This window comes from Branchiostoma lanceolatum, chromosome 8 (genome assembly GCF_035083965.1).
Source record: "Branchiostoma lanceolatum isolate klBraLanc5 chromosome 8, klBraLanc5.hap2, whole genome shotgun sequence".
NCBI lineage: Eukaryota > Metazoa > Chordata > Leptocardii > Amphioxiformes > Branchiostomatidae > Branchiostoma > Branchiostoma lanceolatum.
The window spans coordinates 15,996,797-16,013,189 of NC_089729.1; the positions used below are offsets into that span (position 1 = coordinate 15,996,797).

Sequence of the window (16,393 nt, forward strand, 5' to 3'; positions counted from 1 at the left end):
ACAGTCCTTTAGTGGTGCAAAGTAGCACACTAAGCCTTGACAGATACTAGTAGAGTAGCCTGCTAGCCGTCATGCATCTGAACTAGACTTTCACAGCTTTATCTCAGAGAACCACCACTTCTTGGATATCCTGTTTCAAAAGTTTATGTAGTTTCATTGAAGGGTTATGTCTTTGATTGTCAATAATATGACCTTAGTTTCAGAATCTGATGACCTGGTTTTTTTTTAGGATTCAGAATTTGAAATTTGGTGTCAATGGAAAAAAAAGTGGTCACATTGGCGAGGTAGTCCTTATATGTAGAGGTGGTCACTAACGTATAGCGTTGTCTGTACCTGATAATGGCTTGGGCTATGTAGATACTTGATGTTTGGGAATGCATCTGTTAGCAGCGACACCCACTGGTAGTGCGTCACCAAGACTTCTGTCTTGAATAAAACACTAAGTCTTGGTTGTGTACAAATAACTTACTAGGCTATGATTGAATGGAGGCCCCCTGTCTTAGCCTGGGACCTCCTCCCCCCCCTACTCTGCCCCTCGCGTGGGTAGTTGAAGTTGAAGGATGCACAATGTGTCTTGTCTATTGCAATTATGTATCCTAATCATGATTTGTTTTAACCCAGACATCTTACTTTTATGTTGTTCTTACCTTACTAGTAGGCTATTATGTTCTTACAATGGCTGGAGTATGCTTTAAAGCTGCCATAAAAGGCTTCTATATCTCTGCTTGCTACCATTAACAGAGCTTCCCTCTTCTTGCCATCTACCATAGGTGTGGCAGTGGTTCTCACAGCATTCTCTGTAGCGGTGGGAGGCTTTGTATCGGCGAGGCACATGCACCGTCTCTTGGTGTCCAACGTGTTGCGCCTTCCCATGACGTTCTTTGATTCCACCCCTGTCGGACGAATCCTCAACCGATTTTCCCAGGACATAAACACGGTGGATTCTGTCCTGCCCGCCAGGATGTCCAGCATCATCCACTGTGTGACTAAGATTCTGAGCGCCATTATTGTGATAGTCATGAGTACGCCTATCTTTGCCACTGTCATTCTGCCGCTCGGAGTTCTCTACTTTTTCATCCAGGTAACACCGACACTCACCTGGAGGTTTCACCTGCAGGCTACACCTGTTTTTTTACATGTATTTGCATATTAAACGAGCAATAGAGGATACCATTATATGAACTCCCTGTATATAGACTTGTTAAGATGCTTGAATAAGCTGGTTCACCGGTTAAACTGTGTATGCGCTGCGTGTGATGCATTGTGGATAATATGTCAAAGTTGAATGCCCCGAGACATAAACAAGTCTGGACATGATTTCAAGCATGGTCTAGACAAGAACTGTTTACAAGTTAGGGGTCTTCACCTTTGACCTCGCACATGCGCAATTCAACGTATGAACTGGCTTGTTGGAGTAGACTGCTGCATTGCGTGATTTTAAAGCATTTTTGATTGGCTATGATAATCAGTGACGGATGACACCAGATCATCTCTATTATATGTACTTTAACTTTCATCTTTGTCCATGTCCTTTGTCCATGTCCTTAATATCATACTAACAGCCACCATTCTTGCCCATTTAACATGTAAATGAAGACATTTAAAGCACAAAACGTTTGATTGTCCTTCAATGTAATAAGTATGGAATGGCAATGTTTGTGAATTAATCAACATTCTACATAGTCCATCTTTAAAAAGACAGACAGTTATAAGAGGTTAGCTTTATGTCGCTATCTAGTACATGAAGTTCAATATGAAGGGACAGGCAGGGTATCTGTAGCACTAACTCTGGCAAATGATATGCGTGAAATCTGGGTCTTGTCTACAGCTACATGTAGATGTTCGAAGGTTAGGTGTTACAGGTCGTTCAGTGTAGTATGACCAGCTGCTACAGCACCGTATACCTGGGAAGCTGGTGACTGATACGCCAAAGGGTCAGGTTATACTGGCTATACAGAAACAGATGTCCACAGTTGATTTCCAGAGTCAACTTCTTCACAACGTTGTGCTTTGCAGTTGTCCTTTGCATTTAAGACTTGTCTATATTATGATAAACCATTGGTTGATCAAGATCACTTTAAATCTATTCGCTTCTTGTCCAGTGCCTTCTTTTACAGTACCTCTGCCCTCTGTTCCAAGTAGCTATGGTTAGCGCTTGAGACAAAGTTATCATTAGGGAATGTCTCAGAAGTTGTTGTTTTTTTAACTTGCTCTGGCTGACTTCATATGCCTGTTAGCTGATGAATGAAAGGTCTGCCTTAATATCTTGAGCTGTTGTTTTCAAACAGTGTTGTTACACTTGGTTTGATTTTATTGGAATTGTGATCATGGTACAATACATGTGCGACACAGGTAGCTATTGCTGTTGTCATGACCCACATATAAAACATTACAGAACATGTAGCAAAGCACTGTAAATCACTTTAATATAGCAGCAGGAAAATATAGCTGTTGGGGGAAAATGGAGTAGGTCACGGCACTTAATTTTAACGGTGGGAACAAACATTACTGGCTTAGATATTAGTGATCAAATAGTGGCGATGATAAAATCTTAGCTGTTGACTAGTGACAGTTAAATCAGCTAAAATTAAGGTACAGTTAACAAATCAAGAATTGCAGTATATTGCATAGACTTGGGCCCTATATATCACAAACAAAGCAATAAATACAATCTAAAATGCAGCATAATAGAATAAGACCTAACTATCAGTCCATATCCATAGCCTGGTATAGTTACTAGCTACTTTGTGGAGAGATCACTGCGGAAACTACAAAAAGAAAACCACTGCAAAAGTTTAGAGATTTATCGTACACATGTACATGTATGTACTATGCAAAATATAAGTCCTCTTCTGCATGCACTCTTACACAAAAGTATTACATAACTGAAGCTCTAAGCTTCATCTTACAGATGCTCCTTTTTTTATGCCCATTACTGACTCCATTATTTCTCATGCATCTCTTTAGGAGAGGTATCGCTGTGTACTTGGCTTTTCAGAGCCCCCCTCCCCATGGGCTTGTTGGCGTGCTGAGGTTCCCTTTGATAGACTTCCAGAGGTTAAAGGCTACAATGTAATCATATTATGACCAAGTTGTTATTGTTGTCTTGCAGGACTCCTAATGTTTGCAGGGGACTCGTTACTTGCACTGGGTGCCATACACGCTTCAATGTGCCTCCATAGAGATATGCTTTCCAACATCTTACGCTTACCGCTGACTTTCTTCGACGTAACGCCACTTGGAAGGATCATTAGCCGATTCTCTTTGGACGTAGAGATGTTGGACAATCGATTGGACATGATCTTGGGAGACATCATCTATTTTTTCTTCAAAGTCTTGAACAGCATTATCGTTGTCAGCTTGGCAACACCCTTGTTCCTTACTGCAATGGTGCCACTCGTGATACTTTACTATTTCATACAGGTACACCGTCGTCCTGAAATGGGCCTAACATACAAATGTATGTGCCTATATTAAAGCTCATATTTCTTATATGTACAAATGTTAACAGCAGTCAGAGGGTTGAATTACCACAAAATTATCTGCGTTCTTCTTTCAACAACAATAAATATTATTATTTGATAAAGGTTGAAGATGGTGTGACTGTAGAAAAGTGTGAACAAGTCGTCAAACACACTGTTCTCACTAGTGCTTTTGCCTGCTTAGCAGCGGCTTTTAGGGTTTGAACTTTTTTTTAAATTGCAAGGCTTCGACCCTGTTCCTATTAAGACCAGTGCAATAGCCTAGTGGATAGAGTGCTTATCAAAGACTTCAAAAATTGCCCTACCTGCTTAGCTCTCAGCATTTATGAGAAAGGTTATCATTATGGGAGTTAAACATGTACCACTACCAGTAGACTAACCCCCTGCTGTAATGCAGCTTATGTTCCTTACCTAATACGGGTTAAGGTTCTGAATTTTGAGGAAAAAGCAATTATTGTTAAAACCACTGATTCTCTGTTGTCTCTAGGTGTTGGTGTAGTGGTGGCAGCTTTCTTCTCTGCGTATGGCGGATACATTCCTCCCTGTACACTTACCTCCCTATATACACCTACATTTACACACTGCCGGAGACTTCTGTTGAATATCATGCATTCACTTCGTGCATGCCCCCCATGGCGTGAATCATAAACTGGCTCTTACAGAAAAGGGACCCTTAGACTTCCACAGGTTAAAGGCTATGTTCTGATCATAATGACGAAGCAATTCTTCCATTTCTTGTCTTACAGGACTCCTAACTCTCGCAGGGGACTCATTGCTCACCCTGGGCGTTATACACGCTTCCATGTGTCTACATAGAGACATGCTTGCCAACATCTTACGCTTACCGCTGACTTTCTTCGACGTGACGCCACTCGGAAGGATCGTTAACCGATTCTCCTTGGACGTAGAGATATTGGACACTAAATTATTCTGGATCTTGTCGGACATGGTCTATTGTTTCTTCGAAGTACTGAACATCATTATCGTTGTGAGCATCGCAACGCCCTTGTTCCTTACTGCGATGGTGCCTCTGGTGGTGCTTTACTATTTCATACAGGTACACTTTGAAATTCGTTCTTTAACTTGCTTTCTGGCATGGGCCCATCTGTATACTAGTATGTGCCTAAGTATGCTTATATTATACTATAGCTGAAGCCAGCAGCTTGCTTAGGCAGATCAAACCAAGAATTATTTTTGAAAATCAGACTTTATGGCACTTAAGGCTTCTACCCTGCTTGTTTTATCCTAGCTACAGTATAACGTGAATTTCCGAACATTTCAACTGTTGAGATACTAACAACTGCCATCACCTTCCTGCCTTGCCTCCATTCTGCTTGGACATACAAGTTAACATTGATAGTGGTGGTTATCGTTAAGGCCTGGTCAAATAGAAACTGTCTATTGTCTGGTTAGTTTGTACATGTTTGTGTGTTTCTGTCAGGTGGTAGTCATTCGAGATGATCCAAACCTTTCCAAAAGTTTCCTTACTTCAGACAGCAGAAAGTCAAAATGGTGAAATAGAACAGGCTAATACAGGTTCTGAATTTTGAGGAAACAGCAATTAAAACCACTGATTCTCTCTGCTGTTGTCTCTAGGTGTTGGTGTAGTGGTGGCAGCTTTCTTCTCTGCCTATGGCGGATTGACATTCCTCCCTGTACACTTTCCTCCCTACACCTACATTTACACAGCCGGAGACTTCTGTTGAATATCCTGCATTCTAATGTAGCACCCTACACAGCATGAGGAGAGTTTGGGAGTCCAACATGGACAACAAACTCAAGCGAAGACTTTTCGTCTCAACTGTCGAGTGTGTACTGTTGTATGGCTCGGAGACCTGGACTCTGACGGTACAGGACGAGAGGTCACTCGACGGGATGTACACCCGGATGCTCCGAAAAGTGCTGAATGTCACCTGGGAGGGCCGTATGACAAACTCCGCACTCTCCGGCCATCTTCCCAGACTCTCCCAGAAGATAAGGCACCGAAGGATGGCACTGTCTGGACACTGCGTCCGGCATACCGAGCTGACAGCCAGCCAGCTTATCCTCTGGGAGCCAACAGAGGGAAGGAGAAAAAGGGGCAGGAGACGCACAACCCTCATTGACAATCTAAAAAGGGATGCTGGGCTCAGTGACATTTTAACAACAGAGCTGAGATCTGGAAGACTGGACTGAGTGGTGCAGAAGGACTCATTGTCTCCCGAGGTGACATCACAGATGTCCTCGTTCAAGGTTCAAGGCTAATGTAGTTTTTTCACCATGCCTCCCATGGCATGAATCATAAACTGGCTCTTACAGAAAAGGGACCCTTAGACTTCCACAGGTTAAAGGCTATGTTCTGATCATAATGACAAAGCAATTGTTCCATTTTTTGTCTTACAGGACTCCTAACCCTCGCAGGGGACTTGTTGCTTACCCTGGGCGTTATACACGCTTCCATGTGCCTCCATAGAGATATGCTTGCCAACATCTTACGCTTACCTCTGACTTTCTTCGACGTTACGCCACTCGGGAGGATCGTTAACCGATTCTCCTTGGACATAGAGATATTGGACACTAAATTACCAGAGATCTTGTCTTGGATGGTCTTTTGTTTCTTCGAAGTCCTAAACATCATTATTGTTGTGAGCATCGCAACGCCCTTGTTCCTTACTGCGCTGGTGCCTCTGGTGGTGCTTTACTATTTCATACAGGTACACTCTGAAATTCGTTCTTTAACTTGCTTGCTAGCATGGGCCCATCTGTTTATGTGCCTATGCTTATATTATAGTTGAAGCCAGCAGTTTGCCTACTTGCTTAGGCAGATCATACCAAGAATTATTTTTAAAGATCAGACTAGGTGGAACTTAAGGCTTCTATCCTGCTTGTTTTATCCCAACTATATCTGAAGTGAATTTCTATTAACCATTGACATACTACAACACAATGTAACAGTTAGCTGCCATCACCTGCCTGCCTTGCCTCCATTTTGCTTGGACATCCAAGTTAACATTGATAGTGGTGGTTATCTTTAAGGCCTGGTCATATAGAAACTGTCTATTGTCTGGCAAGTTTGTATATTCACGTCAGTCTTCGGTACATGGTTGTGTGTTTCTGTCAGGTGGGAGTCATTCAAGATAATGCAATGACAGCCGTGCGCTCTACACTTGCGCCACACGACAGCCTAAAAGGTCCATACAGACCTAACTTGGATCTATTTGGCTTAACGTTACCATCCGAATTGGGGAATGCAATTGCATACAACATGTATGGCCCACGGGTCTAAGGAATCTGACGCATGTGGCCAAGCCACGGGACATTTTTGATATCTCAGCAGTTGATATGTTCAGAACTTCACCTTAATAATTACATTGTAGTTGGACAAAACAAGCAGGGTTACTGTTAGTTTTATAAAGTCTAACGTTTAAAAATAACGGGGTCGTGTGGCGTAACGGCAGGATTTCCGACTCAGAACCAAGGGGTTCCGGGTTCGAATCCCCTGCTGCCACCGATCTTGTGCCTTTGGGAGAAAAGGCACTTAACACGATTTTCCCCACTCCACCCAAGTGTAAAAATTGGATACATTATGTGTGTGGGTCACGACATCAGCAATAGCTGCCTGTGTCCCACGTGTATTGCACTGTTGCAATTCCAATAAATCCAAATAACTGTCGCTACAATACCATCATGATAAACAAATATTTTTGATTTTTACAAATAATCACACCACCTTAAACCTTCAAGTTTCATTGTTGAGAGAAGGCAAGTGTGCTTGGCTATAAAAGCCATGATGATAGTGAAGATACCAAAAAAGCTGTCAGCTGGTAGTCATAAACAAGATAATGCAAACCGGGTCCTACAAGTTTCCTAGCTCAAGTCAGACAGCCAAAGTCTGAAGGGTGAATTAGAACAGGCTAATCTAGTTGCTGCTTGTGTCTCGTAGTGGTACATGTACTTTCCTTCTTTTTGACAATGCCTCAGGACTGGAGCCATAATGTATTTGTACAGTTGATGATGTGTTGTGTTTATTGCTTGTAAGTTGTATGCAAGACTTGTACGCATGGTCATGTATCTCCTGGGTCTTTCAGACTTCTCCCGGTGTTGTTCTTGCCTCTTATGATATATATACATGTAGTGTACTGTATCATTACATGTACTATGTACATGTAACATTCTGGCCAGAGATGGTGCAGCCACGCTGTACATGTAGCCAGCTGGTACCTGAACATGGAGAAAATCACCCATTCCGGTGGAAAGGATTCAGATCATGACGTCTGTTTGCTTGTAACATTAACAGATAGGTGACACTCGATCTACTGTATATTTCTGACAATATAATCCACTAACACTCTGCACTGTATGGTGGCTGGTGCTTTGATATCTTTATTGAACCAAACTAATCTGAATACATTTATTCTACCGTGATTTATTTTCTGAACTTCCAAAATCATTAATGTTTGTCTGAAATTTCTAACCTCCAACAGGTTAATTGCATTAATCAGCAATGACTAAAAGTATAAGTAAGAATGCTAATAACTCAAAATTTCTTCTTCGCTTTTGATTTACAGCTCTTACAGGGTTTCTTTCTTCTTGCAGCTCCTTAGCAAAGGACAATTTCTATGCAGCTTAAATACACTGCACCTAATACGGTTTGGGGTTCTGTGATTGAGGGAATGATTTAAGGGAAAGCAATGAAAACCAATTAACACTGATTCTCGCTGGTGTTGTCTCTAGGTGTTTGTGTCGTACTGGCAGCTTTCTGCTCTGCCTATGGCGGGATCCGTTCATCTCTACACCTCCACAACAAGAGTCTTCAGAACATGCTACATTCACCAATGCACTTTTTCGATGTGACCCCCATGGGACGAATCATAAACCGGTTCTCGCAGGACGTGAATATCGTGGACACCGTGATCCCCATGATCCTCCGCATGTGGCTCTCCTGCCTCTTTTGGGTCCTCAGCACGCTCTTTGTGATCAGCTTTTCCACGCCCCTGTTCCTGGCAATTATCGTACCGCTCGCCCTGCTGTATTATTTCGTACAGGTACCTTTTTAATGGGTCGTTGTTGTGCATGACGTTTTGCTGTTGTTGGGGGCTGTGTGTTGCCAGGCCTACATGGAGAATAACTCTTTAAAGATGGACTATGTATTATTTTGAGTCCCTCAGGATTGCTATTTTCTTTTCATAGATATGAAACGGAAAGCAGAGAGAGAACGGAAAGCAAAAATGATATGTTTGTTATGAGGTCAGTCTACACTGTCAACATTTGTATGGTACATATATTTCTGGTATAACATGGTTACTATTATTACTATCCAATTGGCACTACATGGCAGCAGTGATATATTTGTGCAGGAGGCAGGCTTATAAGTTATAGATAATAATAGGCTTATAGAACCCTTGTCTTGCCTAGTGTCTTTTGAAAGATGAGTGGCAAGTTACATAGGGTGAACTTTGGTTTGTATTGCAGTCCTGAATAGACCAAAATATTACAGCATAGTCCATCTTTAAGTTTCCCGTCCATGAAGTTTGTGATACTAATCACTGACAAGTCATCGTCCCTTGTTTGAGCTTGTTGTTTTGCACAAGTCTTCACTAATACATGTACGTAGCAAGTTTTCTCCATGCAAGCTAAGTATTGCTCCTTGCTGATTTTCTTAAAGTTTTGTTCTTGAAGTCGTGCGTCTGGTTGTAGTGCTTGATGTATAACTACTTTTGAGTTACAAAGAAATGAGCTAGTGTGGCCCCTGAGTTCAAACGTCTTCACACTTATTTTACAGTCTTTACGGTTATAAATCCATCAAAACTTATACTAACCTCTCTGTTGTGATGTTCTCTATAACCTGTCTTGAAGTGTCAGCATGTTTGAAATGATGTTTTTTTCTTTTAACTCACACCCTTGGCTATCATTTCTGTGATCACCTTTTGTTCACTACTTCAATCAGACATAATCTTTGACTAATCCCCTATAAACAATGACTGGCAACACATAACACCAAACTTCCTCACCACAATACATTATTATATATAACAATTAACATTGAGGCTCAAGGAAATCAATAACTTGTTTCTAACTACTGGGAAGATACTTTTCTTTCGTAACATCTTTTTACAATGTGGAAAGTAGGCAGTCAAAGCAAACTCTGCTTTTTCCCCATGTTGGTGTTTTTTCAAAGAATCCTTCCCGTCAGTTAGAAAGTATGAGATATTGGTTTTCTCGAACAGAAGCAGGGTAGAAGCCATGTAGATATATTAAGCACAATTTTGTACTTTTCCTTTACACAAAATTGTCTGGATACTCTTGATATGATTATATCTGTCCATCACTGCTTTTCCAAATACCACACTAAGTTATCTTGCAATATTCGTATGTAAAACCAATGGAGTGTGATCTGTCTATTGATTCTCTGCCTTTATCATCCACAAATCATTATATATTGCTGGCTTCTGCTTGCTTGCCTATATGTTGACAAGTTCGCACATGTATATTATGTACCTCCCTTCACAGTTGTTGGTCTGTATAATTCTATTATGTTCTCTAAAGCCAAAGATTTAAAGATATATTTCAGGTATATTTCAGGTATTTTCCTGGCCACTCTAATTTTTAAATTGGTAAAAAGAAACAAATTTAGTCGAAGAGAAACATCTCAAGAAGAAACAATTCAAAATCGTCACATATGTCCTTCTGTACTCAATGTGCAGGAAGTTTGGACTAGTCCACTGTGGAGGCAGGTTTTGGTTTTGAATTTGCTAAATGATATAGGACTATTCCATTTTCTTGAAGAGAGGGTGGTCAGGAACACCAATGTCATTGCAATGACTGTCCTTTCTATTGACTCCAAGGCCGTAGTCTGCACACCCCTCCATTTTACATGTTTCGAAAAAAAATTCCTGACTGCCTTCTTATCAATGTATAAATGTAATAGTCTTCACTGTTTCATTGACTTATATCAATTGTCTTAACATTCTAAAGAATACTAAAAAGATAAATTTCTTTATAGTTATACTTTTCGAGAAATTCAAGTATAGTCTTTCACAAAACATTGATTTTCATTAAAAAAAGACAAAGCATGTAGTTTCTTGTTCTTAGATACAATGCATGTTGTCTACATGCACCTTGTTTCTCCACAGCGTTTCTACGTCGCGACGTCTCGTCAACTGAAGAGAATCGAGTCCATCAGTCGTTCGCCCATCTACTCTCACTTCGGTGAGACCGTGCAGGGCACGAGCACCATCCGTGCGTACGACCGCGAGCAGCAGTTCTTCTTCCAGAACCAAGCAAAGGTCGACGAGAACCAGGTGGCGTACTACCCCATGATTGTTTCCAACAGGTGAGTTCACTATATGAACAGGAAGATCTCTCACTACAGTTTTAGTTTACAGTGGTGCAAAGTTGTCACATCATCCTGACTAGAGCAGACTAGTTCTATTTACTAACTAAAGGAAACTTCCCTGCTCTTTTCAGTGAATGCAATGAAAAGAGGACAATCCTTAAGGATTACAACCCTTTTTGTAGTAGCTATAGGTTGCAAGCTGAAATCCGTCCTGGTTTCTGAAGCGAGATTATGCATTGACATATGCATCCTGTCAATATGCATTTGTCATGGTGAAATTCCATGAAGTCAGTTTGTTGAAGATGTTAAATGAATTCATAACTCATTTGCAGATGGCTGGCACTGAGGCTGGAGTTTGTTGGGAATTGCATCGTTCTGTTTGCCGCCTTGTTTGCTGTGATTGGTCGAGAGACCCTGAGCCCGGGCATCGTGGGTCTGTCCATCACCTACGCTCTTCAGGTAAAGTTTATTTTCTTTATTTCTAAGCAGGTATGCATGAATACCAGAAATCTATGAAAACCATCTTGCCTCTTATTTTAACGACAAATAAAACTGATCAAACAAAAATGGAATTTCTGCTGCAGTACCAAGGTCACATACCAGGGGGCCCAAAATTGACCTTGAATTTCGGCTTCACAACACCTGCCCACATACCAAATATCATTGTAATCCATCAAGAGGTTCTTGAGTTATGCTGACTACAGTGGTCCAGAAACACAAACAAACAGACAGACAGACAGACAGACAAACAGACAGACACACAGACACACCCAAAACTATATCTCCATTTTTCATGGAGATAAAAATCAGACTTTTGGGCTACCTAGGATACCCTGAGAAAGTTGGTGCAGCAAGATTTTAGTTGTGTTGGAATAAGAATTATGATCCAATGACACAGATGTCTGTTGTTTTCCTTGTTTCTCTGTAGATCACCCAGACCCTGAACTGGATGGTGCGCATGACCAGCGAACTGGAGACCAACATTGTGGCTGTGGAGAGAATCAAGGAATACGCCGAAACAGAAACGGAGGTAATCTTACCTGTACTTTTTCGAGTTTCAAATCTTTTCGAGCACTGACTGTAAATAGAGTTTTAAAACTTATGGCTGAAATGCATTGCATTCTATTGTTTAAATCTGTGCTGTCATAGTGCAAACTTAACCTTCTCCCTGCTGCCTAACTCTGTTACCAATAGAGAATAGGGTGCCAAGCGGCTACCTAAGTGTGCTAAAGGTTAACAGTTGGTTTGGTTGTCTGTGTAGGCTGATTGGGTGGTGGATGACAACAGACCACCAGATAACTGGCCCAGCGAGGGCAAGGTCAACTTCAACTCTTATCAGACCCGCTACCGAGAGGGATTAGACCTGGTCATCAAGGGCATCGATGTCACTATCAAGGGGGGAGAGAAGGTGAGCAGGATTCCATAAAGACACAATAGGGTGGGAATTCACAAGTGTATATAGCCATTACGGTTTATAAAGCTAGTGGAGACAAGGATTAAGAGTTTTTGGCGACGTCTCAGGAGCGGAGCTGTTAGTATAGCACTGCTATTTATTTGCTTAGTGCTATTATTCTAGGAATTCCATGCAGGCATTCCCTAGGATATTCATTTTTGGCTACACCTTGTGTCTTTGCACAAAGCAGGGAAGACCTCTACTGCTTTGGGCGTAAAAAGGCACCCTTTAATTTGTTTTGTAACTTTTATATTCAAAATCAATGTTGCTCGAGGACAAAGAGGTTTTACTGATGTCAGTGATGATACCATTGTGATGTTGGCACTATTAAACACCACATAATGAAATCAATGTACATTTGTAGTACTACCAGGTATTGGTATCGGTAGTCGCACAGAAACTGACTCCTGCCAGAATGGTGCAGTCTGCTGGACAGGTACAGTTAGTACATGTACATCCCTGAAATGGGGAAAGGTGGAACAATTACCATTTCTGAAAATGGGTAGAGAAACAGTGTAGTTAGGCCTAGCCTTATGGTATATACATGTACATTGTATGTTTAATTCCCTTTTACAGGTTGGAATTGTGGGTAGGACAGGAGCGGGGAAGTCGTCCCTGACCCTCGCCATCTTCCGCATCATCGAAGCCGCTGGGGGAGACATCGAGATTGACGGGGTCAACATCTCCAAGATCGGACTCCACGATCTTCGCGGCCGTATCACCATCATCCCTCAGGTTGTAAAATTATACATGGATGCATGTTGGGGTTATTTGTTCCTGAAGGCTTAAATCTAAAGCCTATTGGGATAACTCTCTCTGAATTAGTACTTACATGTAGTTTATTGAGATACCCTACTCTTTATTGCATCTTTTTAACATCAGTTACATCTTGTAGTAGAAAGATACCACAGCTCTTCATTTGACCGATATATTGTTTGAAACCAGAGCGTGTGTACGGTTAGCTTGAGGTTGTCCACTACTGTTTGAAACCTCCTTACACCAATCATTTTCTTGTTTTGTTTGATTTTTGTCCTCTTGGTCACTGAATATGTTGTCCTTTTTTTTCTGTCCTGGCTTAAAGCCATTAAGCTTATTAATAACCAGAACCAACTTCCATAATCTCACCAAAGAATATCTTGTGCTTCACAGGACCCAGTGCTGTTCTCTGGCACACTGAGGATGAACCTTGACCCCTTCGACAGCCGCACTGACCAGGACATCTGGGTGGCTCTGGAGCTGTCTCATCTGAAGGACTTTGTCATGGGTCTGGGGGCACAGCTAGAGCACGAGGTGTCAGAGGGAGGGGAGAACCTTAGGTAAGGATTGGGAGTCGAATACACGAATTGATAAAATCAGCCCCTACATTTCCCAAAAATCTGTTAGGGGGCCCAAACATACATCACCAAGAGCTATCTACCACCCAAAAATCATGACCATAGCATGTCCAGAACTTGTCAAAACCAGGAGTTCTGGTGCAGTACCTGAGAAATCTGCTAGAGGGCCTATTATCGAAGTTCACCTTTGCTTTCCTGACCCCTACCCACATACCAAATATCATAAGGATCCATCCACAGCTTCTGGAGTTATGCTGTTCACAATCACACAAACACACATACACCGGCACCAAAAACATTAACTTGGCAAAGGTAACAAAAAAGTTCATGGCCATAAATTATATATTCTATGGCAACACTAATGTTGTTGTTGTTTTTTTATTCAATTTTTATATTAACCCTGACAACATATCTAATATAATAATGTATTTCTTGTAGTGTTGGTCAGAGACAGCTGGTGTGTTTGGCCCGTGCCTTGCTGAGGAAGTCTAAGATCCTGGTTCTGGACGAGGCCACAGCTGCCGTGGATCTGGAGACAGACGACCTCATCCAGTCAACCATCCGCACACAGTTCGCTGACTGCACCGTGCTGACCATAGCCCACAGGCTCAACACTATCATGGATAGCACAAGGTAAGAACTGACCATAGCCCACAGGCTCAACACTATCATGGATAGCACAAGGTAAGATCAGCATGTACCCTAAATTTAGGGTTCTAAAATTTCTCAGCGATAGGCAGTACATGAAACCACAACCCAACGTTTTTCTCCTCAAAAATATGAGAGAAATGTTACAGACTTAAACATTTCATAGGTACATGTACATATCTTCTTAGTTTCTTTTTTCTTCAGACATATTCTTTCATTAACAAAATAAATTCTTGTGCCATCCAGGGTGCTTGTTCTTGATGCTGGAAGGATAGCAGAGTTTGACTCCCCCCAAGACCTCATCGCTTCGCGAGGTATCTTCTACGGAATGGCCAAAGATGCGGGCCTGGCTTCATAGCAAGGGTTTTTGTAGCAGATCCATATTTTATGTATCTTTAACAGTATACTGTATACCATCTGGAGTGATTTGATTGTAGAGATGGTACACAAGATTCATTTACCTCTTTTTGGCTATCTGTCAAACTTGGTGTCATGTGTGCCTATTGATTATAAGTACTCGTAGGATGTGTTCTAAAAGTACCAATTTCTGCCAAAAGTTTGTAACATTTAGATTTATGGTTTACTGTATGGTGACAAATGATGCAAACTGTAGGAGTTTCAATTGAATGACATGTTTAATATCTACACTTTTCAGACAGGATCTTTTGTCCTATAGAGATGTTTCATATCTTATGTAAGGATATTTGTAGGAAAGTTGTATTCACTTTTTGTTACTCTGTACAAGTAATGGACCACTGCTTTTGTTTTTGGAGCATACAAATATTATATAAGTCTTTCTGTTTCCTTACCAGGCTCTACAAGTCAAGGTTTGGGGGGCTCATAATATGCTTTTTTCTCTGATAGGATAGTTTTGCATAATATCCAAGCAGAACGGCTGCAAAGTGCAGTAGATCTGATATGCCATCAGAAAAAAAACATAAGCTCCAAAAAAAGAAGCATGACTTGTAGAGCCTGCTAAGGAGGCAACCCATCTTATGTGTTCTTCAGTATTCAGATTGAAGCATTAGGTTTAATACAAAGGTTTTGCACGTAGCTTCTGATGTAGCTGATTTGCTGCTTAAAGATGCAGTGACATGTGGAAAATACTATGGCCACTTATTGCCCACTCCAGGAAAGGGCAAATCAACTGTTGATAATATAATTCATTGTACAATCTCAGGGTCTGAGTGTGATTGGGGCATGATTGTGTGTTGTGCTATGGAATTATGTGTGATCTTTTAATATACATTGTATTTGTACTTAACTTAAAACTGTGTACAAGAAGTGACTATTGGTGCTGCTATGAGAATAACCTTGCAATTGGAGCAGGTGGGAGATGACCTGCAGCAAAGTTTATTTCAAAGCAAGAAAGGCTTTTGATGCAGTCATGTACTTGTCCTGGTGGAAATGTGCCAAATTGTGTTATGCCACATCTTTGATCATTAGAGCATTAAATTGCATTTTTGAATGGTAGAATCTAGACAATCAGGAACTGAAGACACTGTTGTATTTTACATTTTTGTTGAACATTATTTACACACTAAGTAGCATTTGGGTCCTCATAATGTATTGCAGAGAAGAGTTTTGTTTTTTTTCTTTCATGATTCTGGTTTCCAATGAATGATACTGGTAGAAGGGCTTGAAATACCAACTTACAATTTTTATGTAAAAATTATAAATGGCATGATAGATATTTGCGATCTTCCAATTCAGTATTTTTACATTTAGCATTATATAATCACAACTTTTGTTCTATATCAAGAATCACTGTTTCACGTGTGCTACATGTAGTAACACACCATAGATTTAGCTTGTTTTTCCCTTACACCATGTCGATTTTCAATGGATGAAGTATGTTTGACAAGATTTTTTGAAGGTGCTTGTACATTAGTTTGCAATTTAATGTTTGTTCTGTAGATGTGCTTTGAACTTATGTCATATTATACCATGACTGCTTGTGACAAATGATTGTAAAGTATCATTAAGACTGTCAGTTGCAGAGTATACACCATAAGTTATATCAAACTGAATAAAAAGATATAGATATCAACTTTGTGTGTTGAATCATTCAAGAGTAACAGTTGTCATTTATATTTAGCTAAGGCAACTATAGTTGTTTTATTAACTATCAAATTACTTAGTCTTTTCCCTAAGGCCATGT

General features: G+C 40.8%; 1 protein-coding gene across 11 annotated transcripts in view; it reads left to right on the top strand.

Moving 5' to 3' along the window:
* The window catches only part of LOC136439664 (multidrug resistance-associated protein 1-like), a 55,729-nt gene extending 39,447 nt beyond the window's left edge, over positions 1-16,282 (top strand). For 7 of the 11 annotated variants that reach the window (XM_066435168.1, XM_066435171.1, XM_066435172.1 and 4 more), the window contains 8 exons: positions 10,595-10,794; positions 11,130-11,256; positions 11,726-11,827; positions 12,059-12,205; positions 12,827-12,985; positions 13,400-13,566; positions 14,023-14,217; positions 14,479-16,282. In XM_066435168.1, the coding sequence (XP_066291265.1) occupies positions 10,595-10,794; positions 11,130-11,256; positions 11,726-11,827; positions 12,059-12,205; positions 12,827-12,985; positions 13,400-13,566; positions 14,023-14,217; positions 14,479-14,590 (1,209 nt within the window). In that variant the 3' untranslated portion in view covers positions 14,591-16,282. Of the gene's footprint in view, positions 1-770; positions 1,082-4,228; positions 4,540-5,864; positions 6,176-8,195; positions 8,507-10,594; positions 10,795-11,129; positions 11,257-11,725; positions 11,828-12,058; positions 12,206-12,826; positions 12,986-13,399; positions 13,567-14,022; positions 14,218-14,478 lie in introns of all 11 variants that reach the window. The other 4 variants (XM_066435170.1, XM_066435175.1, XM_066435173.1 and 1 more) reach the window with 4 other exon arrangements.
* Positions 16,283-16,393: the final 111 nt, after the last annotated feature.